The sequence below is a fragment of the Bufo gargarizans genome, chromosome 7, assembly GCF_014858855.1.
Source record: "Bufo gargarizans isolate SCDJY-AF-19 chromosome 7, ASM1485885v1, whole genome shotgun sequence".
Lineage (NCBI taxonomy): Eukaryota > Metazoa > Chordata > Amphibia > Anura > Bufonidae > Bufo > Bufo gargarizans.
The window spans coordinates 191,344,480-191,372,422 of NC_058086.1; the positions used below are offsets into that span (position 1 = coordinate 191,344,480).

The 27,943-nt window shown below is 43.3% G+C and overlaps 1 protein-coding gene across 2 annotated transcripts in view; it reads left to right on the forward strand.

Moving 5' to 3' along the window:
• The window catches only part of PTPRG (protein tyrosine phosphatase receptor type G), a 470,827-nt gene that overhangs the window by 253,344 nt on the left and 189,540 nt on the right, over positions 1–27,943 (forward strand). For both annotated transcript variants that reach the window (XM_044300597.1, XM_044300598.1), the window contains exon 5: positions 15,347–15,442. In XM_044300597.1, the coding sequence (XP_044156532.1) occupies positions 15,347–15,442 (96 nt within the window). The remainder of the gene's footprint in view (positions 1–15,346; positions 15,443–27,943) is intronic.

The window sequence follows — 27,943 nt, forward strand, 5'->3', positions numbered from 1 at the left end:
GAAAACCCCTTTTAAGGACCTGTAGTCTACACAGTGGCATGAACACTTGATTTGACTCCTCGTAGCTCCATTTTACTAATCTTGGAAATTTGCAAATAATTTTTACTTTGAGGATCATTTTTAGCTACCCGGTTACAGGTAATACATCCATTGCTTATTATTTTTTCTGGTTCCCAGGACTTTCTGTAATATCCATCTTCAGGTTAACATGAAGGTTAATACAACAGCACAAAATGATATATAATGATATATTTAGTCTATAATTAAAATGCAATGAATTTTTATATTAATGATTTTCGTTAATGGCTAAAACTACTGCACGGTGGTGTGACTTCATCGCACATGTTCCCAATTCATTTTCCTTCCTACCTAGTGACTTTGCTGAAAGGAACAGGTCACATTGTAGATTCAGATTTTCTGATGGAGAGAAGTGGGAATAAATGCTTCCACGCATCTTATGTAGTAATTAAAGGGATGAGCTTATTGCCAGCGATTTGGAGATGCTGGATGTATGCCCCCTATAGACCATTACTAACTGGACCCAGCAATACAATTTGCAAGAAACTCACATTGTCTTGGGTAGCTCCACGTTTATTTTCTGTTCTTTCGCTTAAAGGGGTTGTCCATTTAATATCTGATCAGTAGGGGTCAGACACCCCTCACCCCCAATGATCATCCTCTCTGCTGTATCTCTTGAAGTAGGCGTCAGAGTTACACAGCTGTGTCCATTGTGATGTGGTTATCTCAAGAATAGCTTTTCTCACCTATCTACAGGATAGGTGGTAAATGTAGGATTGTTGGTGTCACGGCTGAGAATGGGGAAAACCCTCAGCCGTGCGATGCCGGATGATGGTGGTCGCTGCTCGACCAGGATGACAGAATTAGGGAGCAGGTTATCTCCTAATCGCATCCCTAATCTGACCCTGACTCCTAGCTGTATGAGCCGACCCTGATGGTAGGAGGGCTCATACTCCGGAACCTTGAATCCCTGCTAGCCCTCAGGGTGGCCCTAAACTAGGAGCAGGGTAAGACGACCTGTTCCTCCTGGACACGGAGGAACAAGAGTCTCACTGGCCAAGCTGCAAGGAAAAGGGGAACACAAATACAACATATATCACACAGACCAAAGGCAACCGCACGCATACCTGTTGTCCGCGGCAACCGCACTTGAGGCAAACAACAAAGTGCCCCCAGCTGCAGACCACGGGCAACTGCATGCAGCTACCAAGGAGTCACGGCCATGAACATGGTCGTGACAGTTGGGGGTCCAACCACTGGAACCTCCAGTGATCCCTGAAAAGGGGGGCCTTCATTCCCCCGACTGAATGGGAAAAGCAGTGCCCGTGTTGGTCCACAGGTCAGTTCACTCCATTCTTTGCATTGCTTGGAGTCCAAGGAGCCAGGCCCACAGCAATCTGACACTTATCAGTCTCTTGTGGATAGGTGATAAATGCTGTTTGTGGAATAACCCTTTAAAGGGGATGTTCACCCCTGGGGACCTTTTCTACAGACCCTTCAGCATGGCCGGACCCATGGTGGTAATCATACTTGCCTAAACTCCACCACTGGGTTACGAATCCATCACTGACCCACCAGCTCTGCAGGTCCCAGGTGTTCCCTCGTGAACATCCGGTTTGATTGCTGCAGCCAATCAGTCAGATGTTGACGTGGGAAGATTCAGAACCTGCAGAACCTATGGGGAAGAGGTAGAGAAAAAATTCAGAGGCAGGGATCAGGTAGGTATGATTACCACTGCGGGTTCAGCCACGTTGTGGGTTCTGTAGAAAAAGTCTTAAGAGTTGTTCACCCCTCAAGAATGCTGAGAGCCAGCTGAAAATAGATCCATCCGAGCTCCATTAGGAATGGTAGCGATGTTGGTAGGCTGGATTCACACAAGGAGAGTCTGCTGAAAAAAACGACAGCTTAAAAAAGTCACAAAATGGGCTGTTTATTTTTTTTCAACGCCATCTCTGCCATTGTGGCACAAGTTGTCCGATGCTTTCAACTCTTGCATTGCAAGATCAAAACGCAGAGGTAAAACCTGCAGCATAAACTGACATACTGTGGATTTTTCCAGCAGCATGTGGATGTGGAGATATCTCAAAATTTGTCTGTACTGTTGATTCTGTGGATTTTTCACAAAAAAATTCAATGTTGGAAAACCTGCAGCGTTTATGCCACATGTGAACTGAGACAAAACCACCCATTATTCTTGATGTTGAGCCTGTAAAGGTATTTTTACTTTGCTTTAGCAGCTAGATGGTTAACTTCTAATTAAAGTTCCTAACTCCACTTTCTGTTGAAAGCGAAACTCAGCTTCACTAATAGAAATAAAAGCTGCCAGACCTTTTTGAGAAGAAATATTTTTGCATATTTTAATAGAGCAGGTATGTTTTATTCATTGCAATCTACCTTATTCACTTGTACTTCTGGCTCCAGAATTTTCACATTGCAGGTGCTTAGAGTGCATGTTAATAGCTGACTGGCATTGAAGGGGCTTCTTTAGATATTTTTGAGGAACATCAAGTGTAGCCGTATCAGTTCAAAACATGTTTACGGTAAAGCTTTCACCTCTTCTATCACTTACAAATAACATGTTTTTCTATTAGTTGCTGTCTTCTCTCTCTTTGTACTTATTAGAGGGCCAGAATGTGAAGAAATAGAAGCTGGCCGCAGATGTTTTGATCAAATTGATTGCAAAAAATCCCGTCGGATCACACACACGATTGTCCCCAATTAACAAACGTGTCACATAAACACATCAATGATTCATAATGATGCAATCAATTTAGAACACGTCATCTCTACTAAAAAAAATCAGAAAACGACCTATTGTTTAAATCAAGTATTAAATGTTAAACATTATTTTAAAGAATTTTTTGTGGTCATTAATGTTCTATGTCATCATCTAAATTAAAAAAATTAATCCTAATATCATGCAGTTTTCACACTGGCCACTAGGCCTAATAGGCACCACTTCCTGTTCTGTACAGATCACTTTTCAGCAGTCAGCTCATTATCACAGGCAAGATTCTAATGATAATACAGTTAACACCTATATAATTAACACAGAATCCACCGTTCACAGTAGGTGATATCACAGCTTACCTTTTCCCTCCTGTCACAGAAGCATGCCTAAAAAAACTCTCCTATAGAAGTCAGTGGTGTCTGCTTCCGCCTATTGTGTCTATGGCCCATACTGGCTGCTGTAAAGTATGTCTCTAAATGCTGTTAACAACAACTCAGGCAAGATGGCTGCCCCCATAGTTAGGAAATGCTGTAGAATAAAATAACTCTACAATCAGAAAATAAAGATGTCCAACGAGTCCAAAGCAGGAATGCTCAACCTGTGGCCACCCAGCTGTTGCAAAACTACAGCCCCCAGCTGGTTATTAGGCCTTTTTAATTTCATAAAAAAAAGTTTCAACCAAAGAATCCCATTTTTGGGGGTATGTCCAATGTAATGAACTTTTTTCAACAACTTCATCATCTTTGACTTTCCTTGTAGCTGATGTGAAGCTTGGCTTTTAAGTCTAAAGCTTTCAGTGAAGTATCATTCAGCTCAATGATGCATCATCTTCTCGATGTGCATAGATGACCATTTTCAAAAATATCTCGTATGAAAAATAAAATTAACTTGACTGTACCGAAACAGCATTAAAAGATGTTTTAATGAGCTAGTAATGTTCTCTGGGTTTTAAAATAAAAAAGAAATGAAATAAAATAAAGCAACACTTCACGGGCTTCAAGTGTTTCAGCCAAGTGTAAAAAGTTTTTGAGTGCGAAGATGCCGCGGAGCCCTGATGACTTCTCAGAGGAGTTGAAATCTTTTCAAGTCGTTGAACTGAACTAATCTCTCGGTTACGAATCCTAATCAATTTCTGAACTGTTCTAAATCAAACAGCCTCCAGTCGTCCTGGGTTCTCATATCCTATAAAATACTTAATTTTCTCATCCATCACACCAATCAATAAAATACAGGACACTTTTTTCCCTTAACTGCCAAAGTACTCAGGAGAACATGTGGAGTAGGTTAATTTAAAAATAATGAAATGAGATGGTTCACAAAGAAATTATTTAAACTGGCAATGTGACTCGCGCCGCCACCTTCGTTGCAGTAAATTCCATTTTACAAGGCTGTAGAGCAGCCATAAGGGATTTCGGATACGTTGTGTGGAGTTGGCGACTGTAAATGGCTTTCACGGACTTACAATTAAAATGAATGTCTCTTTTAATTCTGTATTGTTTAAGGCAATCTTAGTTGTTTCCTTCCTATAAGTGAGGGCAGGAGCATGCTTGATTACACTGGCCAGTAATTGATCCCGTAATTAATCAGAGGATTTCATCTTCAAATCAACGAACAGTAAAAAAAACAAAAAACTATTTCTTAAAAAGTAAAGACACAAATAATTAGAAAAATTCTAATCCCCTTTGTTTTACATAAGAAAAATTAAATAAGCAGGTATCGCCACATAACCAAAAACTATTAAAATATAAATAATTTTTTTTCCGGCGCATTGAATCCCGTAAAAGAAAAAAAAAATTGTGATTTGCCCCAAATTTTTTGGAGAGCACAATAAAAACCAGAAAAATGACCCCCCCCCCCCCCCCAGATTACATCTAGCCATTAAAACATCATATGGCTATGTGAATGAAATATTTAAAAAAGTAAGGCTTTTGGAAGGCAGGAAAAAAAAAAAAATTTGCCCAGTTTTTAAATGGGTATTCCCATCACAGACAAATGGGGGCATATCAATGAGAATGGAGCGGGGAAATGAATTGAGGGTACACTGCGCATGCGCAGCCACCCTCCATTCATTTCTATGGGGCCACCGAAAATAGCTGAGCATTGGCTCGGCTATTTCCATCTACCCCATAGAAATAAATGGGAGCAGGAGCTGCGCTTGCGCGGTGCGCTCCCATTCACTTCTATGGGACCAGCGCTTGGTGGTGGAAGGATTCCAGGAAATCCGGGGTCTTCCAGCCACAGCTCTCCCCGCTCCGTTCTTGTTGTAGGTGCGGGTCCCAGAGGTGGGACCCGCACCTATCGGACAATGGGGGCATATCCTAGTGATATGCCCCCATTGTCTGTGATGGTAATACCCCTTTAAGGGGTTAACTGTATCAGTGTAAGGCTTGGTTTACCCAGTAGGGGATACTGCAGGGCAAATTAACATGATGTATCCTGCGATTGGTATATTGTGTTGGGACCCTGCTAGCAAAAAGGTTTGTCCAAAGTTGGGAAACCTCCTTTAACGCAGTAAATTTTCCTCGGTCAGTGCTTCATTCTCCTAAAGAGATTCTCTCTTACAACAGTCAGGATAAGTCATCGGTACTTGATCATTGTGGGGGGTCTGACTCTTAGGCCTCTTTCACATTGGCGTTGCTGGAAAATGTGCGGGTGCATTCACAGAAGTTCGGGCTTGGGATCGGTGTTCTGTAGATTGTATTATTTTCCCTTATAACATGGTTATAAGGGAAAATAATAGCATTCTGAATACAGAATGCATAGTAAAATAGTGCTGGAGGGGTTAAAAAAAATGAAAAATAATTTAACTCGCCTTAGTCCACTTGATTGCGAAGCCGGCATCTCCTCATGTCTTCATCTTAGCTGTGTGGAGGAACAGGACCTGTGGTGACGTCACTCCGGTCATCACATGGTCAAAGATCAAGTGATGGATCATGTGATGACCGGAGTGACGTCGCCACAGGTCCTGTTCCCCCACACAGCGCAGAAGACAGACAGAAGAGATGCCGGCTTCGCGATCAAGTGGATTAAGGCGAGTTAAATTATTTATTTTATTTTTTAACCCCTCCAGCCCTATTGTACTATGCATTCTGTATTCAGAATGCAATTATTTTCCCTTATAACCATGTTATAAGGGAAAATAATAATGATCGGGTCTCCATCCCGATCGTCTCCTAGCAACCGTGCGTGAAAATCGCACCACATCCTCACTTGCTTGCGGATGTTTGCGATTTTCACGCAACTCTATTCATTTCTATGGGGCCTGCGTTACGTGAAAAAACGCACAAAATAGAGCATGATTTTCACTCAACGCATAAGTAATGCGTGAAAATCACCGCTCATGTGAACAGCCCCATAGAAATGAATGGGTCGGTATTCAATGCGGTTGCAATGCGTTCAACTCGCAATGCGTTCAACTCGCGGAATACTCGTTCGCGTGAAAGGGGCCTTAGCTCTGCAACTAACTGATCAAGGAAGCCATGGCCCTTTGGTGATCGCTGCAACCTGCTCACGGCATACCAAGCACGGTGCCATACATTGTATAGTGGCCTTGCTTGGTATTGCAGCCAAGGCCTGTTCACTTGACGGTATGATTGATGGAAGTGACGTCACAGAGCGTCACTGCCTCTTCAAACAGCTGATTGGCGGAGTGACAGGAGTCAGGGACTGATCAGATATTGATGACCTATGCTCAGGATAGGCCGTCAGTATTCTACACCCCTTTAATTCAAAAATGATATAGGACCAGTAGACCTTGTATATATTGTGCATGTGACTCTCCTTACAATGGGTTTGGATACATGAATATTTATACAAATCCGGTACTTGGGACCATAATTGAGACCTAGTTACCAGTTAGGATTATGTCAGATTATGGTGGTGTTTTACTTACAAGTGAAATGGGGAAGCTCTTTGTGGAGGCTGGAGATATGCTAATGCGCCATAAGCCTATATACATAAAATCAATTATTTCAGAGCGCCGACATATAGCCTATGCTCGCCTTGACTGGAAAGCCAAGCAAATCAATTCCTTTCTGTAACGCTCTGCGTTCGCCACTGCAAGCTGTCTTCTTACCATTCGTAACTGGCACCTTCCCATGTGAAATCATCATTTTCCACTGATTTCCAGCTATGGACCCATACGCTCTGTTTATTAAAAATGAATTAATCTGGGCTGTCAGGGGAGTAACAGGACTCATTGAGAGCTAAAGACTTTAGTCATAGATCTGATTAGAAATGAAAAGCATTAACAGTCTTTCAGCTCTCGCATTCGCCCTGTATTTACAATGGCGCACAGATGATTTCACTGGAAAAAAATATATAAATCCTCTACAAAATAGTATCCTTTTGACTGGATGAAAATTATAGCGTTTCAAAAAAATAAATAAAGGCTGCTGACAACTTCAGGGCAGTTTTTTTTTTTCTTGCAATTTATTCATTTTGGGTAAAAAATAAAAAAATATAAATTTTTTCAGTTGGCCTTCATTAAAAATATTATGCTGCTTTTGAGATACAGGGGTTAAAAATCTGTCTGTTTGCAGAGTATCACTTCAATCACGTCATCTGACAGCTCATTTGAATCCTTGTCTCTGATCTCCTGACCTTATAAACACTCATGTAAGTCATATTCCTCTCAGTGTGACAATAGTTTAATTGAGTGTTTACGAGCTCAGGCGGTCAGAGATAAGACTTCACGTGATCTGTCTGGTGATGGGACGTGAGAGGCGATGCTCTGCAAACAAGACTGATTTTTAACCCTTGTTACTCATAAACAGCTGAAATTTTTTAATAAAGACGAATTTATAATTTTTTAAAATATTTTTAGCCCAAATTGAGTAAAAGGCAATAATAAAAAAATTGTCCTAAAGGTGTGTCCATAGCCTTTAAAGGGGATACCTGGTTTAGAAAACACATTTTCAAATAACCTGTTGGGGACTGGAAAAGCAAAGGACATCTAAGACATCCATATATTACAAGGATAGTCCATTGAATTTAAAGAGGTTGTCCGGTTCACCCAGGCAACCCCCCCCCCTGACTTGAGCATCGGAGCAGGGCAAAGGCATTTTTTGGAGATCCGGTGACGTACCGGGCTCTTCATTGGGCAGCCAGGAAGTCCGGTGACTTCTTCACCGGCACTGATGTGCAGGATTTAGCCCGCCCATCACAGCCGATGACTTTACTGAACACACTGCCGGGCAGAAGCTTGCGCCCGGCAGTGTGTGATCATAAACAAAAGAGACCGTGCCCTGCGCGATTTGGCGCAGGGCAAGGGAACACATCTGTGCATGAGATGCTCCGATGCTCAAGTCAGGGGGTCTGCCTGGGTGAAAATAAGGGTATGTCCGGGTTCAGCTCTGAACCCCTTTAATTGTGAATGTGTTATGCCTCTCTTCCCCTGCAGGGGCGCTGCAGAGAAGGTGAAGAGGTTGTTTTATGAAAGCAACCTTTTCTTTAAAAAGTCTGTGTGGTGATCAGCTGAGATTAGTTTGACTTCTCTTGCCCTTAGGAATCAGCTTGGAGACACCTTATCTGGGTTGCTGTAGGGAAAATGAAGCATTTAAGAGGGTTTTCTGGGAGTAGACTGTTGACTTATCCTGAGGATGTCATCAATATTTAATCAGTGGGGGTCGGACGCTCGACACAGCTACTGATCAGTTGTTTGAGAGCTGAGGTCTCCTCACTGTTTACCGAGCAGGAGTTGTACATTGTATAGTGGCTTTGCTTGGTATTGCAGGCTAGGCCCATTCACCTGCACAGTGACCATGTCACCAATGACCGTGGTGTCTCATGGCCTAGGAAAAGGCTGTGGCGCTCACCATAATATACGATTATTTCATGAGGAATACTAGTATTAAAGAAAACGGGCATGTCGGGAGTTTTGCCATCTCTTCTTTACAGGAGTTATCCTTAAAAAAAAAATCTATCACTGGACCAGCGATCCCTATAATAAGGTTTGTCTTTCTGACTTGAGCAGTAATGAACATGTCGGTCCAGCGTTCAGTTCACCTTTTCGACTGGCAGAGCACTGTCCCATAGAAGTGAATGGAGCGGTGGACCGACATGTGCACTACTGCTCCATTCAGAGAGGGGACTTGTGAACTAGCCAATTCTCGGGATTGCTGGTCCCAGCAGTCAGGGCCCCAGCCATCCAACATTTATCGCCTATCCTGGGGATGGACGATAAGTACTTTACACGGGATCGTTCCTTTAAGTTTCTATATATCAATGGCTGTGACCCAGGAGCAGGAAAGTTTGGCGTGGCACAGTCAGATTGCTTTTATCTGAGTTTTTGTAGCCCGAGCGATCGGTGTTCAGAGCAGACACTTCTTTAATGTGAAATATAATCATCTTTTATAAATGCAATCTTGCAGCAAAGGAAATCAATGGCTTGTCAGATAAGCTGCTATGCTAAACCTGTGTGTTTGTTAATGCATCTCAGTCTTCCCGATTCCGACGTTCGTTAATATTCCAAAGGCAAAAGTTTTGTGAGCTGTAATCTCGAGAGAAGACAAGCATGACATCTGGTTCACACCTGTGGTTTTCTGGAGAGAAGAGATCTGCTCCATGTTTAATTCAAGGCTGTGAAAGGTGCATGGAATTAAATTTTCTCAGGTCTCCTGGCTTCCCAGTACAAGTCAGACCTGTCCTCTCTGGTTCCTCTTTCTGATACTCCATATATGTGTAGGTTATTTTTTCTTTTTTTACTTGACGACCTCTGATTTAATTGCGAGCAGTGACTGTAGATCTGAGGTTACAGTGATCTGAACTGATGTTTTTGCATGATTTAGTTTTCTCTGGCAGCTTTGAATGCTCTCTTTGTATTTTTTTTCTACCTCTGATTGCAGTAGATTGGTCCTTGATTAAGTAGAAATGTAGCACATTTATCTTTATCTGACTTGTGAAATCCTTCATAGGATGGTAATCTTGAAGAGGTCCATGTACCTTGTCCCGCTTGGTCATAGGGGTGTCAATGGGGGCTGCTGCTCTGGTGGACACGATGCATCCATGTAGTGCATGTTTGGCCGTTCCTTTGAATAGCCTCCATGTAGCGCTGCATTTTTCCTCAGGCGGGCCATCCCATGGCATAATGTATTGCCTAGGCATGGCTTTCTCAACAGATTGCAGCCTATCGAGGTGGGAGAAGATGGCCCCAAAACCATCTTCATTTTAAGAACGGGTTGTCTTTGTGAGACAACCCCATGCAAGAACTTTTAATTTCACTGTGCAGCAGTACCATGTTCCATTCTTTTGAACACATTTTTTTAAATCATTTTTTTTCCCACCAAAGACTGATGGAGAACATACACATTAATGAAATTAATGACGCAACACAGTGTACAACCTGGCTTTACTGATCCTGTTTCATCATTCATTAGCCATTGATGCTAAAGCTGATTTCTAGCAAAATACTCCTGACAGTGCTTGGTTTGCTCACTCCCAGGAACCATTCCTGGTCAGTGCTATCCTGGTGGGATTATTACAGATGACATTAGAGACTTGTGTGTTCGAGATGGCTTCAGGGCCTTCCATTGGAGGTATATGTTCAAAAGCAGCCAGAGGTTTCATGTACACACCCCAAACATGTCAACAAGGACTAAACTTGGCCATCCACTTCTGGACACCAAGGTCAGGCAAGTTGAAATCCAGCAGCATGATCCTTACGCACAAATATCGGGAAGGAGTCAGGAGGCCCCCATACACATTAGGTGGTCATCCGCTTTCACCATAATCGGCAGGTTTAACTGATGGTTAATCTCATGCAGTGAGCCTGTGGCTCTCCAGCTGTTGAGGAACTATATCTCCCATCATGCTTTTGATAGTCCTAGACTGTCACCGCATGATGGGAGTTGTAGTTTTGCAACAGCTGGAAAGCCAAGGTTGGAGAACATTGGTCTAATAAAGGGATGCTCAACCTGTGGCCTTTCAGCTGTTGTAAAACTACAACTCCCACCATGCCCTGCTGTAGGCTGTTCAGGCATGCTGAGAGTTGTCGTTTTGTAACAGCTGGAGGGCCGCATGCTCAAATGCCTTGTCTAATGTGTTTTGTTGGCTTGCCGTGCTATGCTTGCTTTAACAATACCATACGTGTAAGTTCAAGATGTTTAAGCTGCACCTTCAGGAACGCCCCATTCCCACCATGGACTTCCCATGACTGGGAGGAGCTTGCATAAGCCCCACCCATTTTATGGCAGGTACAGCCATAATTTGCAAATTCAGGACTGTGGCAACAATGGAATATAAAAAACAAACAAAACATAATTGATTATGGCAATAGAAATGAGATTGTACGTCAAGACAGGGGTTTCCATCTTGTAGGTAAGTGACCCGTCTGACTATAAGCATATCACTACTTCTATACATAGAAAAACTGAAAAGATCAGCAGCACACTTAAACTTCAGACTGGTGCAAGTCCTCCAAGACCATCGGTACCAGGTCCCTCATCATACAATTGCAGAAAGGAGGCAGCACTCCAAAATGTGATGAAGGGTGGTGGACCCACATTTATTCACCGCAACAGCATTGCTTCAGCCCAACACAATGAGACCTTTCTCAAGCTCCTTCTATTCATATGGACATCGATGTATGTATCAGGCTGGGGTAAATGTTTCTCCCACTGCCATTCATTGGCTAATCAAGGCTTTATAGATAGGAGAACACGCGGTTTTAATGCAGCAACATATTTAATACTCGACTAAGAGTCTCCAAACGACTTCTCCTAGAAGACTAATAAATGGGGAATAATGGGCTGGGGAGGGAGTGAAGTCATCACCCGGCGGTTTATTATAGCGCAGCGCCCGGCTGTTTGCTTGGAATGATTTAGAAGGTGCTGTTTATGTTGGAGTGTAGCAATCCGTGTTGTCTTGGAAATTCTATTAAATTTATACTTCCATTTATCCAAAATGATTTTCCAGACTTCATTTCATGGTAAATCATATGGCTGTTAGCCCCAGAACAAAGCAATTTCTGAGCTTCTATATTCTAAGCCTTAGCGGTCAGCCGGCTATTTTCATACAATAATAGATACAGAACAGGGTAATAATACTCTGTTAAACAAGCCTCGACCTCTATAATGTTCTCATATTCCATACTTCTGGAGGTCTGAACGAAGGTGACATGATACATGTGGGCTGTTTACCAATAGGATCTGTATGGCGGCTCCAGAATGATAGATGTATTTTTGTCGGAAAATATGTCTATATGTATGTATTTGTGTATGTACGCATGTGTGTGTGTATGTGTGTGTGTGTATATATATATATATAATATATATAGTTTGTGTAGGTATATTTATAGTGTCTATGTTTAAATATATGTGTATTTATAAATATAAGATTATAATCCCTTTCTTTTAGCGCTGCATTTCCTTCAGTCTGTCCCTCCGCAGCATCGCTCTCGGCCACCCGCAGTACAGACGACGACAACACTGCTCCATACACAGCCAATGGCCAAGTGCACTTCTGTGCAGGGCAGACACAACACTAAAGCACTGCAGCCCCTTCAGTCTCTGGGTTGGTGGAGACCCACAGCGGGACCCCCACTGATCAAGAAGGGACCGTATCCTAGTGATAGGCCATCACTTTGAGATAGGATCAACCCTTTAGCAGACATGCTCAACCTGCGGCCCTCCAGCTGCTGCAAGACTACAACTCCCAGCATGCCCGAACAGACTACAGCTAACAGCCTACAGCAGGGCATTGTGGGAGTTGTAGTTTTACAACAGCTGGAGGGCCACAGGTTGAGCATGCCTGCTTTAAAGGAATTGTGTCCTAGAGAGAACCCCTGTCCACATAGATGGTATCGGGATCCCATGAACCACCGGGATCTTGTGTATCACCTTGATGGCCATTCCTCTGAATGATGACCTGTAACGTTACAATATATTTTAGCCGCTATCCCAGGGGTTGTGCTTCGTCCCCGTTTTTTTTTTTGGCTAGAGCGGCCGGTGACTTTGGCCGCGTCATGTCTAGAGATGCCAGTGCAGCGCTGCCTGCATCAGCAACCAATGAAACCTAGTTGGGGTCACATGGCGATTCACAAGTTGCTGCAAACGTGGATAAGACAGTGACAAGAAGTCCAAACCTGGGTTTCTTCCTGCTGTTGTCGAGTCTGTGCCATCTTCCAGGTCGCGTTATGAGACCATTCACTTTGGTTCATTGCAACGCACTCAGCGCTTCTTTGGCCACCTCCTGTCTCATCAGTAAGGATCCGGCTACACAATGAGATTTCATGCAATGAATTTCAATGGTGTCTCTAGGGGACATGCAACATGTTACAACTGCGATGCAACCGTCGCAAAAAATCCATCCAAGTCAGATTTTTCTGTAGCTGTCGCTGCGCACTCGCAGCACGTGGAATTGAAATACATCATATCAGTTTTCACACAACACATGTCGTCATGTAGCCAACAACCGTTGATGTTGCGCAACACACGTTGCCGTGTAGCCGGACCTTAACTCGGACTGCTTCTCCATTCTTTATTCGTGCTTTACACTGCAGCTCTGACAAGAGAAACGGTTGTCCAGGAGCGATAATAGAAAAACAGCAACGCAAAAGGAGAAAAGCTCCATCATTGTTAACGACAGATGTTGGGCACGTGGAGAGGTCCTGAAGACGTGGCCTGCTGCCTACCTGTACGATATATCACAATATATTCGCGGCAGGGCTTTGTTTTTTGTATCTATTAGGAAGCAATTAACTTTGGCTCCGTATCGACTAACCTCCATCATCAGTAACCGCAGGTGTCGTGTTCTGACCTTGCGTTAGAGGTCGTTTCCATCATCTAATGATGACGGGACTGGAAGGTGTTACTGGAATGAATGATTCGGTATGAAGTTGTAAATAAGAGACTTCCGCTACTGGCTGCATTAAGTAAAATGGAATCTCGGAGATGCGATCATAGATCTTTTTTTTTTTTTTTTTCTCCTCTGCAGAGTAAATAGTTGGCTGCACCATGCGCTCTGTCAGACACCTCATTTTTGTTAATAAATGATGTCCTCAAACTGTGACAAATTATACGCAGTTGTATATTGAACTGTAGGATTTGTACTCTCCGCTGTTTGAGACAGATAAATCAGAGCGCATTAGCCTCTTCCTATGATTCAAAGGCGTCTTGCGGGTGTATTTTATTTGCTTTATTTCGCCATCTGGCATTCGATAACGTGTTTATTAATTCATTGTAATTGGATGGGTGTGCGGTGGGCCGGACAGGGTTGTCTTTAGGTTGGGCACACCTGGGGCGGATAAGGTTTGGTGCCCCGGTAGCTGGGGACTTGTCAGTAAACAGTTCTATATTTGACATGTTTTTTTTTTTTTCCATATTTATGACCTATCCTCAGGACAGTATTGAAGAAGATGGGTCGGCCTTATGGTTTGCACGTGGGACACGCGTCCAGGGAAGGCGTCCCACTAGTATATAGTGAAGAAGGACCGGCACTCCTTAGGACAGGTCATCAGTAGCTGAACAGTAGGGTTCGGATACCACCGATCAGCCATATGAAGAGGCCGTAGCGCTGCTCCCTCCTCACAGCAAAGCGCCGTACATCGTATAGTGGCTGCGCTCGGTATTGCAGCTCAGGCAGAGTCACTTGAATGGGGCTGAGCTGTTCCTTGGCCATGAGACAGATGAACGCTACATCACATGTCCTAGGAAGAGGCTTTCCTCACTCAACAGAGCTCCGTGGTCTTCGAACAGATGATTGGTGGTGGTGCCAGGAGTTGGGCCCCCACCGATTTAGATATTGACCCACCGATTAGAAATTGATAGGTCATCAATGTCCAGACACTGCACAACCCCTTCAAGTATTGCGAAAAACATGGAGTATACTTTTTCGGAAAGGGGTGGAGCTTCACTGTTCAAACATTTGGGCTTTAAATCTTAAAGAGGACCTAAAACGGGTGCTGGGCGTGTCACTGCACAGTCTGACACCAGCAGCACTGATTAGATACTGTCAGACTCTGCAGGGACTTGCCCCCAACTGGTAACACCCAGATGGAGCGTTATTACAGACTGCTGGCAATTCATTGCTAACTTCTAGCAGGAATACGAGGCATGGCACAACCTAGAGGCATAAGGGCAGATGCTCCAAAATTGCTATTACATGAGACATGCAAGCAATTACTAAAACCGACCTGTCAGGGGAGATGGGCTCATTATGACCGTAGCTGACTACAGAGAAAGCCAAGCGTGCAGTTCTACAGTGTTTCTAGATATGTAAGCCACAGAAAGAACTGCTGCTTCCATCCGGCTGGCAATTTAGGAGATGGCCCGTTCGAGAGACAGGTACAGGTCCCAGAGGTGAGACCCACCTCTATTAGGCATTTATGGCAAATGATGCGGTTCTACGTGGTGCAATGTTACAAGCCCTATGACAACACTGAAGGGACTGTATATGGAAGACCAGGAGTTGACCTATTGTCCTTGCGTCTATCCTGAGCGCTAGAGGGTGATACTTGTAGAACGATACATAATTGTGGATGATTGACGTCTTGTATTGCAAGCTGATGTCACCTTGGTCATGGGTAAGGCCTTGGAATTTCTGTGAAATTGTCAAAACGTTTCAATGTCTAAATGCAATTTTTTATTTTTATTTTTTCAGATGCAGATTTTTTCCTACAATCCTGATGACTTTGACAGTTTTGGAGCAGCGATAATGGATAAGAGGTTGATTGCAGCCATGTCTGTCTTCTTTCAGGTAAGTTAAGTCCTCTGTGTGTCTCATCTGTATTCTGTCTATGGTGCAGCAGTCACAATTTACTTCCCTGCCATTTCCATGGAATCTTATTTTTTTAGTTTTCTGGCTCATAAAAGTAGTATTGTGATGATGGACTTTCATTAAAATGCTTCTGGACACAGTTGCAGTGCTTGCCCACAGCCACCTCTAGGTGGCGCTCACTGCATACAGATGTTTACTGCTCCTAGTTCTGTAACAGCTGTTTAAATTCATATGCAGGGAGCTCCATCTAGTGGTGGTCAAAGGCAGTCCGAGTTTTAACCTTTGCTGTGAAAAAACTAGAGCTCCTACCACCAGAACGAGAATCATAGTGGTAATTAACTTTAGGTCCCATGGTAAGTTTTACTTATATATGTTACATTTACTACTTTTCTGTCTTATTTAAAAATACAGTATTATATTCATTAAAAAGAAAGGCACGTCTTACTGGGGTGCTGCTCTCAAGACGGAGGACTGCCAGGTTTGCTGAGATTTTTTTCTTTACAAAGGAAAGCATCTGCCTGCCCAGGAGTGATCTTTATACTGTATGGGTTGTCCCATTATAGACACGTATCACGTATTCTCTGAACACGTAATATGTTTTAGATCACCGGACGCCCACCAATCATAGGAACAGGGGTGCATGCTGCTACAAAATCTATACGACTGATGAAAATATGCTCGGCTATCTCAATTAGTCTTATAGACTTTGAATGGAGTAGCTTTGCACATGGACTGGTGCCTTTCTTTCAAACTGGGGACAGGACACCCCTGGTTTTCTAACTAGTCTGGGGGAGGCTTCCATTGATCAGACACTTATCACCAATTCAGTGGATGGGCAATACCTTTTTATTATGAAACAACCCAATAAGTTTGAAGAGGTTTTCCAGGCGTAGAATATGGATGACTTATCCACAGGATATGTCTGTGAAGATTCTCATTCATCCAGGTCATGGTATATCTTGTAAAGAATAAATCAAGGCAACTGGACGTGCTGTAGATTTCTTGAAAACGTTTCACTCGTTCTTTCAACGAGCTTTCACTCAGAATTGAGAAAGCTCTTTGGAAGAACGAGTGAAACGTTTTTTCAAGAAATCTACAGTAAGTTCAGTTGCCTTGATTTATTCTTTACAAGATATCCACAGAATAGGTCATCACTATCTGGTCAGTGGGGGTCTGAACAGACGCTGTGATCATTGCGGTCAGCGTTGCGGCCTCTTTCTAGACCAGTGATGTCACGTTCATTTGTCACATGTTAAGTGTCTGATCGCTGGAAGTCTCACCGCTGGGACCCCCACCAATCACAAAACAGGGGGTCTACCAGTGCACAAGTCGAAAGGCAATGCTGCTTTATCCAGAGTATATAAGACTGCTTGAGGTATCCAAGCACATTTTCATCAGTCGTGTATCCTTTGTGGCAGCATGCACCCCCATTCTCAAGTGTTATGGGGAGAAGAGCTGACCACTCTGATATGGTAGAGAAAAATGTATCCACACAGAGATTTGGACTTTTTGGAAAAAAATGAAAAAGTGGACAACCTCAGAGATGATTGCTGTGCCCTCCGTTTACGCTCCTTTTTGAACAGCAATTATTTTCCGATCAATCATTGTGACCTTTTTTGAAAGTTTTTTTTGTCTGTGTCAAAAGCTGCCTATTTCTGTTAAAAGGTGTGGAGGTGTGCTGAGAAATAACTTGACTATAGGAATAATGCTTGTTTGTTTGCTTGAGGAACATGTTAAGTGCGAGTCCAGCTCTTGACATGTGTTCATTTTTCTTGAACTTTCTCTTGAAAAGCTGTGATCACCGGTCGGAGGTTTCTGTTCTCTGCAGCGAAACAACTTAAAGGCAGCTACTGTTCAATCATAAAAGATCTTCCTCTCTGGGTCGGCTATTACAGAGAGTGTTGCAAACCCTCCCTTCGTAATTCAATGTTCTTATGCACGTCTTAGATGCTGGGCTTTTTTCTCTGTACTTTGTTTTTTTCCCTTGACTTGAGCCCTTAACATAATAATGGAAAGGATCAGAGTTGCGAGCGTTAAGTGCTTGTAGCTCCTGGGCTTCTCTCCAAATTTTGCTGGAAACCTTGTTGTGAGGTAACAATAGCTCTCTCGGGACAAGTCACCGGGTAGAGCCTATATACTGTGGCTGGGCTGGACTTCCATCAGCGACAGGCATTTTTCTTTAAACAATGTACCAGTTCTTGTTATTTTACAACGGACACGACTGCTATATTTAGACGCCTGTCCCTTTTACTCTGCCGATCCTCTCGGCTGTATGCAACCGTTCACATAGATGGAAGCTAGCTACAGTGTATGCTCGGCAAAAGGAGGTTATCTCATGGTATTATATAGCATTCAAATATCATAAAGGACATAAATTAGATAAATAATAATACTCTATAATTAAACACATATGACTGAGAGTGGAGGTCCAAACAGCCATGGCCTACTTCACTGAAACTTCTTTAAAACCAAATACGAATTACTATAAGCCCAGTCACAAACTCAGGCTACCTTATAGAAACACTGCCGAGTCCATCCCATTAAAGGATGACTTTACCACCTAACAAACGTGCCATGACCAATACATCATAACTTATGGGAGGGAGGGTGGACGCAAGAGATTTGTCTCCCACGGGCTGGTAAAGACCAAAGGCTGCCCAGTCCGTGGATGCCGAACAATTATAGACTTTATATCCCCCATCCTGCCCTCTTTAACCAATAAAACAACTGTTACCAGGGCTCGGGTAACTTTATCCTAAACCCAGGGTCACCATAGGTTGATGATTTGACCAATTAAGGCCATCACTGGGAAGATAAGCAAATCTGCCCGGTGACCCCTATACACCTCAGACCCTGCTAATACCATGAGGATACCTCCCCAGTGTCCAGGAACCCAGATACTGTAGGGACCTGGAGGGAGGCGAGGATGAGCGGAGGGGTAGAGGCTATATGATGGTGGCAGTAGTCTCCACAGTTCATGATGGCAGTTGTCACCCTGGCTTTCCTTGGGCCATGAATTGAGGGCGTGCCCTTTCTTCCCTCTGGGAACACTCTGGGGCTTTTGGGGGCTCCTGCCAGGCAAGGGCCTTCATAAGGCGGGTGCAGTCAAAGACTGGGCCCATTTGGTTGCAATAAAGTCTCCTTTTACTGACTAGATAATAGCAGTAGATGCTAATACAGCAGTATTAGACACAGTTCTGGAGTCTGTTACAGGGTTGGATTTTCCCAATAGTTGTGTGTAGGCAGTAGCAATGATGGTGGTAGTAGTCCTCCCTGGATATTACTGGAAACACACTTTGAAATCTTTCCAAAAAACCACAGGTGTGCACTTCCATTCTTATTTACTCCTTCTGCAATTTCCAAGCTGCGGGGTGCAAAGTGTGGTGGGTGCCAGAGGCAGACCATTTCCACAAGCAGTAAAGTATTAATACCATAAACGAGCGGTACCTTACTGTATGAATCCAATGCAAGGTATGAGGGTGTGGAGGAATTCTCCGGATCCATTATCTTAGGGCCCATTCACATGACCGTATGTGTCCACATCCCTTCTGCAATTTTGCGGGATGGATGCGGACCTTCATTTCAATGGGGCCGCAAAAGATGAGGACAGCAGAGCATGAGCTGTCCGCATACATGCGGCCCCACCAATTTGCGGACTGCGAAACAGACGGTCATCTGAATGAGCCCTGAATGAGATTGTAAATTCATATCCAAAGTCTCGTCACTGTGGGACAATCCCACCAGATGTGCAATACGTCGCCTATAGTAGGGCAACCCTTAAAACATGAAGGGGGAGGGGAGCAAATACCAGCGGAGTGTCACTTTTTAAGAGGTTTAGAGCATCAATGTATTCTGGGCCCTTTTTGCGTGGACTCCCAGATTTTCCACCTTTGATTTTTTAAGAGCTCCAGAAACAGAATATATGATATTACAGTTTTGTCCTGTTCAGTTGAATGTGGCAGAGCTACAATTCCAGGTGCAGCTTTATGGACAAGAGCAGCTGTTTTTAATTTAAAAAATTAAATAAATATATATATATATTTGAAACATGGCTGCCTTCTTCCATGTGATGTGTGGTATTGCAGCTCAGCCCTGTTTACGTCAGTGGGACTGAGCTGCAAAATCGGACACAACCTACAGACTGGTAGGCACAGTTTTTAGAAGAAGGCAGCCATCTAGTCCTGTAACTTTGCAGTTTTCTGAGTCGCAAATTCATTTTTCTCTGTAAGATATTATTTGCTCCTGTGCTACGCAGAATGTTTTACGATGAGTTAAAGTCGCTGAGTTCTCGTTTTGTAGCGGGATTATTATTCTTTTAAAGGGAGAAACTTGGCGTCTGGCTGAATTCATTAGAGAAATACGAGGCATCTTAATCTTTCTCTTTGGTAAGTGTGCTTGGCGGAGAGAAGAGGCGAGAACAGGTGCGGCAAGTCATGGAGTTTATTTTTTTTCCTCCATCAATACTGAGAGCGTCGATTTAAAAAAAAAAAAAAAAAAAAAAAGCTGCAAAGAGTCAATGCTGGAGCAGCCTGCACTAAGACTGACACTGGAACAGAGCGTGTCCTCTGTGGTGCTTAAATCTAATGCATCTGGGCAAGCGGTAGAGAAGGAGACAAGGAATGTATTAATGAAGTTCAAGATTCATCACACTTTGAAATATCTCAATTCTTCAGAGCACGTTCTGTTTAAAAGCAGCTGAAGGATCCATTCGAGTCTAATTTGTGAACGTGTTGTATGATAATGCAATGAGGAGAGAGGAGGTGAAGTGTTGAGAGGTCGGCGTAGTTTGATGACAAGGAATACGTTTATCTTTAATTGATGCTTTGATTACAAAAAGCTAAGTTGTCTCCAAAAATTCTTAAATTATAGAGGAGTTAAATTAGATGAGACTGTAATGAAGCCTAGCCCCACGCAAAAACTTAAAATGTAGCTCTAGTTAAACGTGATCTCTCACTTGGGTATAGCTATAGGGGATGCAGGGTTAGAAGTTGCACCTAGACCCTGGTGCCTTAGTGAGTCCAAATGCCACATACGAAGATACAAGTATCATAAATGGTAGGCATCTATGCAGTGACCCTACAGAATGGGGGAAGGTAGGATAGGAGTGTTAGTGACATGGACAGCGGTTTTCATGGTCCTGATGGTGACTGGAACCTTCTTGCACCACAGTGGCAAAGGGGCTGTAGATAGGCAAAGTAGCTGTTTTCCCCCAGCACACAGCCTGGTTGGAGTCTCCTGCCTGAGGGAAGTTGGGGTGCTCTTGGTGTTATGGTGATGGTAAAAGACAGATCAGAGAGGAAGAGCAGTTGTACCAGATAGCAAGAGTCTTTACTGAAGTTCAAAGCTACAAACTCTACCACACAGGATGGAGGCACCAATCTTTTTAGTTCCTGCCAATTCTCGGTAAGGCAGGGGTTGATACTGTGACAATGCCTCAGGTAACAACTCAGCCGAGGGGTACACCATAATCAGACTTGAGTAATATCTGCAGTTCCTAGCTTTGAGGTACTGCTGTGTTTGGAGTCTGCACAAGATCTCTCAAGAGTGGGAAAGGGTGGCCAGAAGCCATAAGAAACCCTAACCAAGGCTGTGAAGTCCAGAAGCCATAGACATGTTGCCTTCACAGTCAAAAGCCATGCACTCCCTATTTCAGCTGCACAATGATCTTGGGGGTTCTTATGAACATCTCAGGGTTCAGTTTACTGACTCCTGTTGAAGTTGGAGGATCATCTGTAATGCTGGGGTCTCCAGAGTGAAAGGCTTTCCATTGTGGCCAATACAGGGACTCATGATGGATTTAATTTGTAACCTAAAACTGTTTTTTAATATAGAATTTTGCAGATTACTCATTTTAAACAAGAATTATTAAATCATATAATCAGAAAATTTCAGTTGAAGAGGCTTTGATGACCCCAAGTCCGGCTGACTTTTCATAGGCTCATGACCCATGGGCCAAAATCCAGCAAGATGCTTCTAAACCTGGTGGCTATGAGGCATTCCTGCTCCCATAGGAACCACGTGAAGGGCATCTATCAGTAGAATTAGCTAGTCAAACTAGACGATGCCTGTTACGGCTGACTCCTGCTGATTAAAAACATACCTTTAATCTCCCGTTCCGTTGCGTTTCTTAAAATATACAAATTGGAGCTTGAAGGGCTTCTCTGGTAATAACATTTTACCAAGTGTCAGCAGCCTACCCCACTGAGCTAAGGATTCATACTTACCTTCTTCTCGTTTCTCTGGTGGTCTGCATGTTCTAGACCCTCAGTGATTACATCCAACACAGCATGGTCACATGCTCCGCTGCAGCCAATGAGTGGCTATAGAGGCGATGTGGCCACAAGCAGCAAGTCACTGCTGAAGCCAGACATTGGCTGCAGTGGAGCATGTGACCATGCCCATGCTGTGTTGGATGTAAACACTGCAGGAATGGAACATGGAGGACCGGAGTGGCAGGGACAGGTAAGTATAAAACCTTAGCTTAGTAAAATGTTATTACCAGAGAAACCCTGTGAGTGCACTGAAAGTGGACCCTAGCCACTTGGTGCAATGAAGTTCCTCCACTGTGCTTACCTGGATACTGCCCCTCCATTTAGACACATGGCCCTGTCAATAAAGTGGAAGGTGGAGGGTCCAGGGAAACAGAGCAGAGGAACTAAGGTGCACAAAGTGCCTCGGGCCTGCCGTCCGTGCAATTAATCCCTAATTTGCATAATTGCTTGTGTGCCATTGACCGGAGAATGCAGCTTTATAGTATATCTGTGAGTCTATGGCTCTGTAATGGTTATTATTATCACTGGTAACACCACTGGGAAAATTCTCAGCAGAGAGATTTATACCTAACTATTAAATAGCGACATTAATGACAAAGGGAAATTATTTGCAACCAGAGACCTACATTTGAAGGTTTCAAACGCAATAACAAATGCTTCCTGGGAGTTATATGAAAGTAAATTTGCAAAGTAAGCTAAGATATGTGATACATTAAAATTCCCGCAGTCCATCACAGCTCTCCGATTACCTTGAAACCTTTGTGGTTTAGGAGACAGAATGATGACGAGGCATCCTGCTGATTACAATTATCCAAAGAACAGAGCAGATTATTCTGCAATTCCTTAGATGTGGTAGATCTTAATTCATGGGTTTTCTTGACCGGTTCCCCCTTGTGTGGGGTGGATAGGGGATCATGCATATTGACTTCTCCATAAAATGTGGTTACTTAATTAACCGATTAACTGAATGAACAACACTGATCATTGAATTCATGTTTTGAGTTGAATTTTAGCTTTGTATGTTCTGTCTTAATATATTTGGTCACTAGCCATTATTATGTACCCAATGGGTGTTCAGGAGGATTGTGCAGGACCTTCAAAGATTGTGAAGGACCTTCAAAGTACTGGTTCCCTGATCTCCACTTGTTCAATATATGTCCCTTTAAAGAATGAAGAAAGTTTTTGAGCTTCATTAGATTTTTCCATTATAATTATTCATGGTAAGATTCCTCCACACTCCAACGGAATGCCTGCAAGTGCTGAGCCCCACTGGTCTATGGCGACTGCCTAGTATCAAGGGATCTTCTACTGTTGATGCCTGAATCATCTTGCATTTTCCAAAAAAAAAAAAAAAAGTGCCTTGAGGGAGTTAGGAGGGGTCTTTTGCAGCTTGAGGAAAACTCCTGCTTAGGTAAAAATCAAACTTGATGGATGCTCACACATTCTGATAATCTCATGTACACCTTAGATCACTGACCTGACCCCATTGATTGCACTCTACTTTACATAGGAGACACAAGTAGATCACGGCAAAATGTCTTCTACTAATCTCATGGGATATAATCATACTTACCTGATCCATTTGCTTATGACAGGCCGTCTGCCGCCATCTTGCTTGAAGATCTGGTGCAAAATCTGATGTGGCCTGTAATGGCATCATCGCGTCGGTCAACATGGTGACGTCATGCGTCACCGCGCACAGGATTTTAGCAGAGACCTTCAAACCGGATGGCGGCGGCCGTCCCATCGCGAGCGAATGGATTTTTATTTATTTTTTATTTTTTACACAATTTCAGGTTAAATTGATTCGCTACCACGAAGTATGAGGAAATTCGGCTTCGCTACGAATTGAATTTATTCCGAAATTTGGATCGAAGTCAACTTGCTCAAGTGAGACAACCCCCTTTAAGGGTACCTTCGCGCACTGTTGATTTTTTATTTTATTTTTGTATTGCAGAAATTTCCATGACTGAAAGTCAGTTCCTTTTATTTGAATGGGGTGGCAAGCACGTAGATTTTTTGCAGGTCCCGCTCAGGTGAATGGAACTGATTTTCATTTACCGAAATTTCTAAAATTTGCATTGTGTGAAGGCACCCTAACTCGGTTTGTAGCAGCAGAAGTCCTCCCATAGTGTTCTGTGTGCAATGGGAGATCGGGCCAAATCAAGCCACTCCCTCCTTTAGATTAGCCCCACCCCTCGATGATCGGTCTAGCCAAATAGAGCAGAATGAGGACATAGACCCTTGTTTCGTTGACCAGATTTCTACAAACCTGCTTGCTTCATTAACATAAGGGAAATCTCGTAGAGTGCAGGCATTCATCTCTGTTTGCCAAACTATTGAGTAATTAGGTTAAGACATTAAATGGAGTGCATGGTCCTTTAAGATCCTGAAAAGTGTTTGAAACCGGGAGGTCTTCCTATAACATGTTCAATGGTAGGTCTACTTAAGATTTTTATTATCATCTCTTGCATTCTATATCTGTTGAATCCAGACACTCACCGAATCAACGTCATTATGCAACATGTAAATTTAATAAGCGAACAGAAAGTTCAAAGACTATCATCGCGGCGTTGAAATAACCCCCAGCCGAACATTGGTGTGTTCCAATTAGTCTCAACACCACTTTCTACGTCTCCGAGACGAGAGGAACGGTTCAAATAAGCTACCTCTACAGGGAGTATGCAAAGCGCACCGAAGAACGATTTAAACCACATCCTCGTCTTAACAACCTCCAGATGGACTTCAGATGAACTTTGGTTAAGTTCAAATGGCTTTTATTGTAACTAAAGTTGTGAAAGATCTAATTCACCAAAAGAACTAATTAGGAAACATAAGAAGTTCTATTAAAACAAAGCATCGGGGGACGAAAGTTATCGCTGCAAAGAAGAAGAAAAATATAAAGCTGGATATATACATGTAGCTATGCATATTACTACATTACAGGTGAAGGAGCTCCCACCTGTCTGATGATTGACAGTGCCGGTCATAGCTCGGCCCTGACAACCTGCGCCCTGCTCTGTGCACCGAAGCTCAAATTTGACTTCCTGAGCAGTGACTGCATTTGCGCCACTACCTAGAAGTGTAGCAGTGTATGCCTAGTTGCTGCTTCCAAAGCCTAATTTGAGCTTCGGTGCACAGAGCAGGGCCCAGGTTGCCAGGGTTGAGCTAGATGTCCGACCCTGTCAATCAGCTATAGCGACAGGTGAAGTCCTGCTAATGAAATGAGGACTACAGCCTCTTCATTTTATACCAAGCACAGAGCTGTACAATTTAGGGTGTCTGTTCTTGATATTGCAGCTCGGTCGCATTCTCTATAATGGGACTGATGTGCGGAAAGGACTTGTGAATGATGAACGTGACATCACAGGCTGAGTAACAGGCTGCAGCAATCACCCGAGTGATGTGGTCTCTTCCAACAGCTGAGTTGTCAGGAGACCCTATTGGCTCCAATAGAGCTGAGCCACAGTACCAGACACATCCCATGGACAGGGCTGGTAGTGATTTTGGGAAAAAGGTAGGAATGTTTTTCTAATCCTGGACAAACCCCTTTGGAGTCCCAGACAACCCCTTTAAATTAGTAAGTTACAGACACGTCATCCTGTTCTCAAACCTTTAGGCCCTGAATGTTGGAAAATGTTTGATCTTGAGAGCTTGTGGTCTTCAGAGCTTCTTTAGCACAACCCAATTCTGTGTATGACCAACTTTCGGCAGCTCTATTCTGCAGATTTGGACGTGGATGATGCAATCTTACAGGTACAGGACTTAAGTCTTAGGCCTCATTCACAAGATGTCAGTGGTTCATCTGTAAAGATGTCTGTGAAGGATCCATGTTTAGTCCTTGTGTCCATTTTTGTCCTCTGTGTGTCATCCGTATTCCACGGACAATGCCCAGCTAAAAACTAATTTCAAAAGCATTTCCTAGCAACGATACGTGAAACATGGATGCCATTGCCATGGCACCTGACACTTTCCCACCATGCTCAACTGGTGAGGATGTTCTAAAAACACCTGTGCAACAATATTTTAAAAAGTTGCAAAAAAGGGGTCTTAAGACTATTTTTATGCTGAAAGAGCGGTGTAAAAATGTAAGTAAATTACCCTTTAGTCTTTCATAAGCTAGTTGTAACGTGAATCTGCTTCACCTGCCTAAGATCAAAGACAACCTTGTCTCGGTAAACAAACATTTCAGCTTGAGTGGTTTTACCCAGGGGCGGATTGGCCATTAACCGTACAGGGAAATTTCATGGTGGGCGTTGCCCAGGGGGCCGCCTGGACCCTCCTCACGGCCGGCCAGTGGAAGTTTTTGGGGATGTATTTTGTGCTGCTAGCTGCAGTATTTTGTGACTGACTGTGGTATTTGGCTCTGTTGGGGTGGTACAATGTGCCACAATATGGTATTGCTGGCCCTTGCTGGCCACTTTTAGTATTTTTTCCAGGGCCACTTAGTTCCTATCCTGCCCCTGGTCTTATCAGTCGCTTTCTTGCTCTAGTGTCAGTTATCTGTAGGACAGTGTTCAACCAGCGTGCCAGGGAGCTGGGGTGGGGGGACAAGCAGATAAAACCCTATTTTATGTCCAGACAGCCTGCCTTCCGCACTTTTGAACTTGTTGAGCACATAAAATTACGTAGAGAGAAGAAACCTCTGCCATGTTTCATAAGTAACAGTATTTTCATAGGTTTCCATCCGCCTCTTCCAGACAGAAGGCGAGACCATGGATTGTGTTTGTGGCAAATGGCACCCCTGATAATCTCGCTGAAGTCATCATGATCACATGTTGCGTATTACATTAGTGTTCTCATGAGTGGATGGGGAATTGTGAGCCTAAGAGTCACCGTCTGCTTTTAAAATCTCATTATATCTAACAAGGACTTGCATTTACCTATTATTACACGAGGCGTTGACTTATAATGTACTTTGACACATGAGACTTGTTCTGTTCATAAGACCGAGCATTGTCGATCCCTCATGCGCAATGCAAATGCTGCTAAACCTTTGTAAAGTGCATGTCTCCTCCATTGGATTAATTTTTGGAGGGGGATAATTTATTACATTGAATGCAATGAAGGAATTGCTTTTTGTTGCTTACGGGACTTGTTGACTGATGAATGCAGATTGGGTGTGATGTGTTATGGCACTCATGATCCTGAGATGAACAGGCTTTATAGGGTTCGAAAAATGTCACTGTTTTCTTAAAAAAACAGTGCCACCCCTGTTGATAGGCTGGGTGTGGTAATGCAGCTTGACCCCAATTCACTTAAGTGGATCATAGTTCCAATAGCAGGCACAATCCATGGGCAGATGGGCTGTTTCTGATAGAAATCTGCCATGTTTTTTTTCTAATTCTGTGCACGGGAAGAGCTCCTAGAGACACTTGATGGTTGTGGGTTGGTCCAAAAACTGGTCCCAGGACTGAGTGGATAGTCTTATACTCCTGTGAGTAGTATGGAAGCTGCTGGAGAGTTAGCAGTTATCTTCATCCAGGGAGACACCAACCCTGTGACATAAAAAGCTGCCAGAAAAGCAACATAAGAGCCTCTGAGGGAGAGAAGAACAGAACTTTTATAGAAGGCATAGGAACATAAAATTGGACAGTGCATCAAAAGGACCGCAGTGAAGGTAATGCTGTGGACTTTACTGCATGTGAATTGGGTCATTTGCTTCAGGTGCCCTTTCACAGTATAGAGACAGAGTGGCCATCTGTTAAAGGACTGTCCCCCAAAGTTTAGCATCGCAGTGATATTGGGAGGGAGAAATTGCACATCTTTGGCCAATTTGGGAAGTTGGTGTTGCTTAGCCAAGAGGGTGATTCAGTGGGGATCATCATATCATTCACCCCCACATGCAACCTTTGGGAAAAGAGATCTGAGATCTGTGCCTACAATGGATCTGCACCTTGCCATGTATTGAATAACACTGACAGCATTATGTCAGTGTTAGACAATACTTTTTTAGAACTCTAAGGGTTACATAGCATCATAAATCAATATAATGCTATGTGATCCTATCAGTGCTACGTAGGTCAGGACCGGGAGCTCTCGCAGACACACTCTGTGAGTTCAACGCATTGAACTCGCTTGTGTTAAGCCAGCCCTAGAGTTTCTTCTTAAAGGCTATGTACACCTTCTAGGGAACATTTTATGATTTTATTTTTACTAATTTTGAGCTAAAAATCATTTTTCAATTGTTTGGTATTAGAAATGTTCA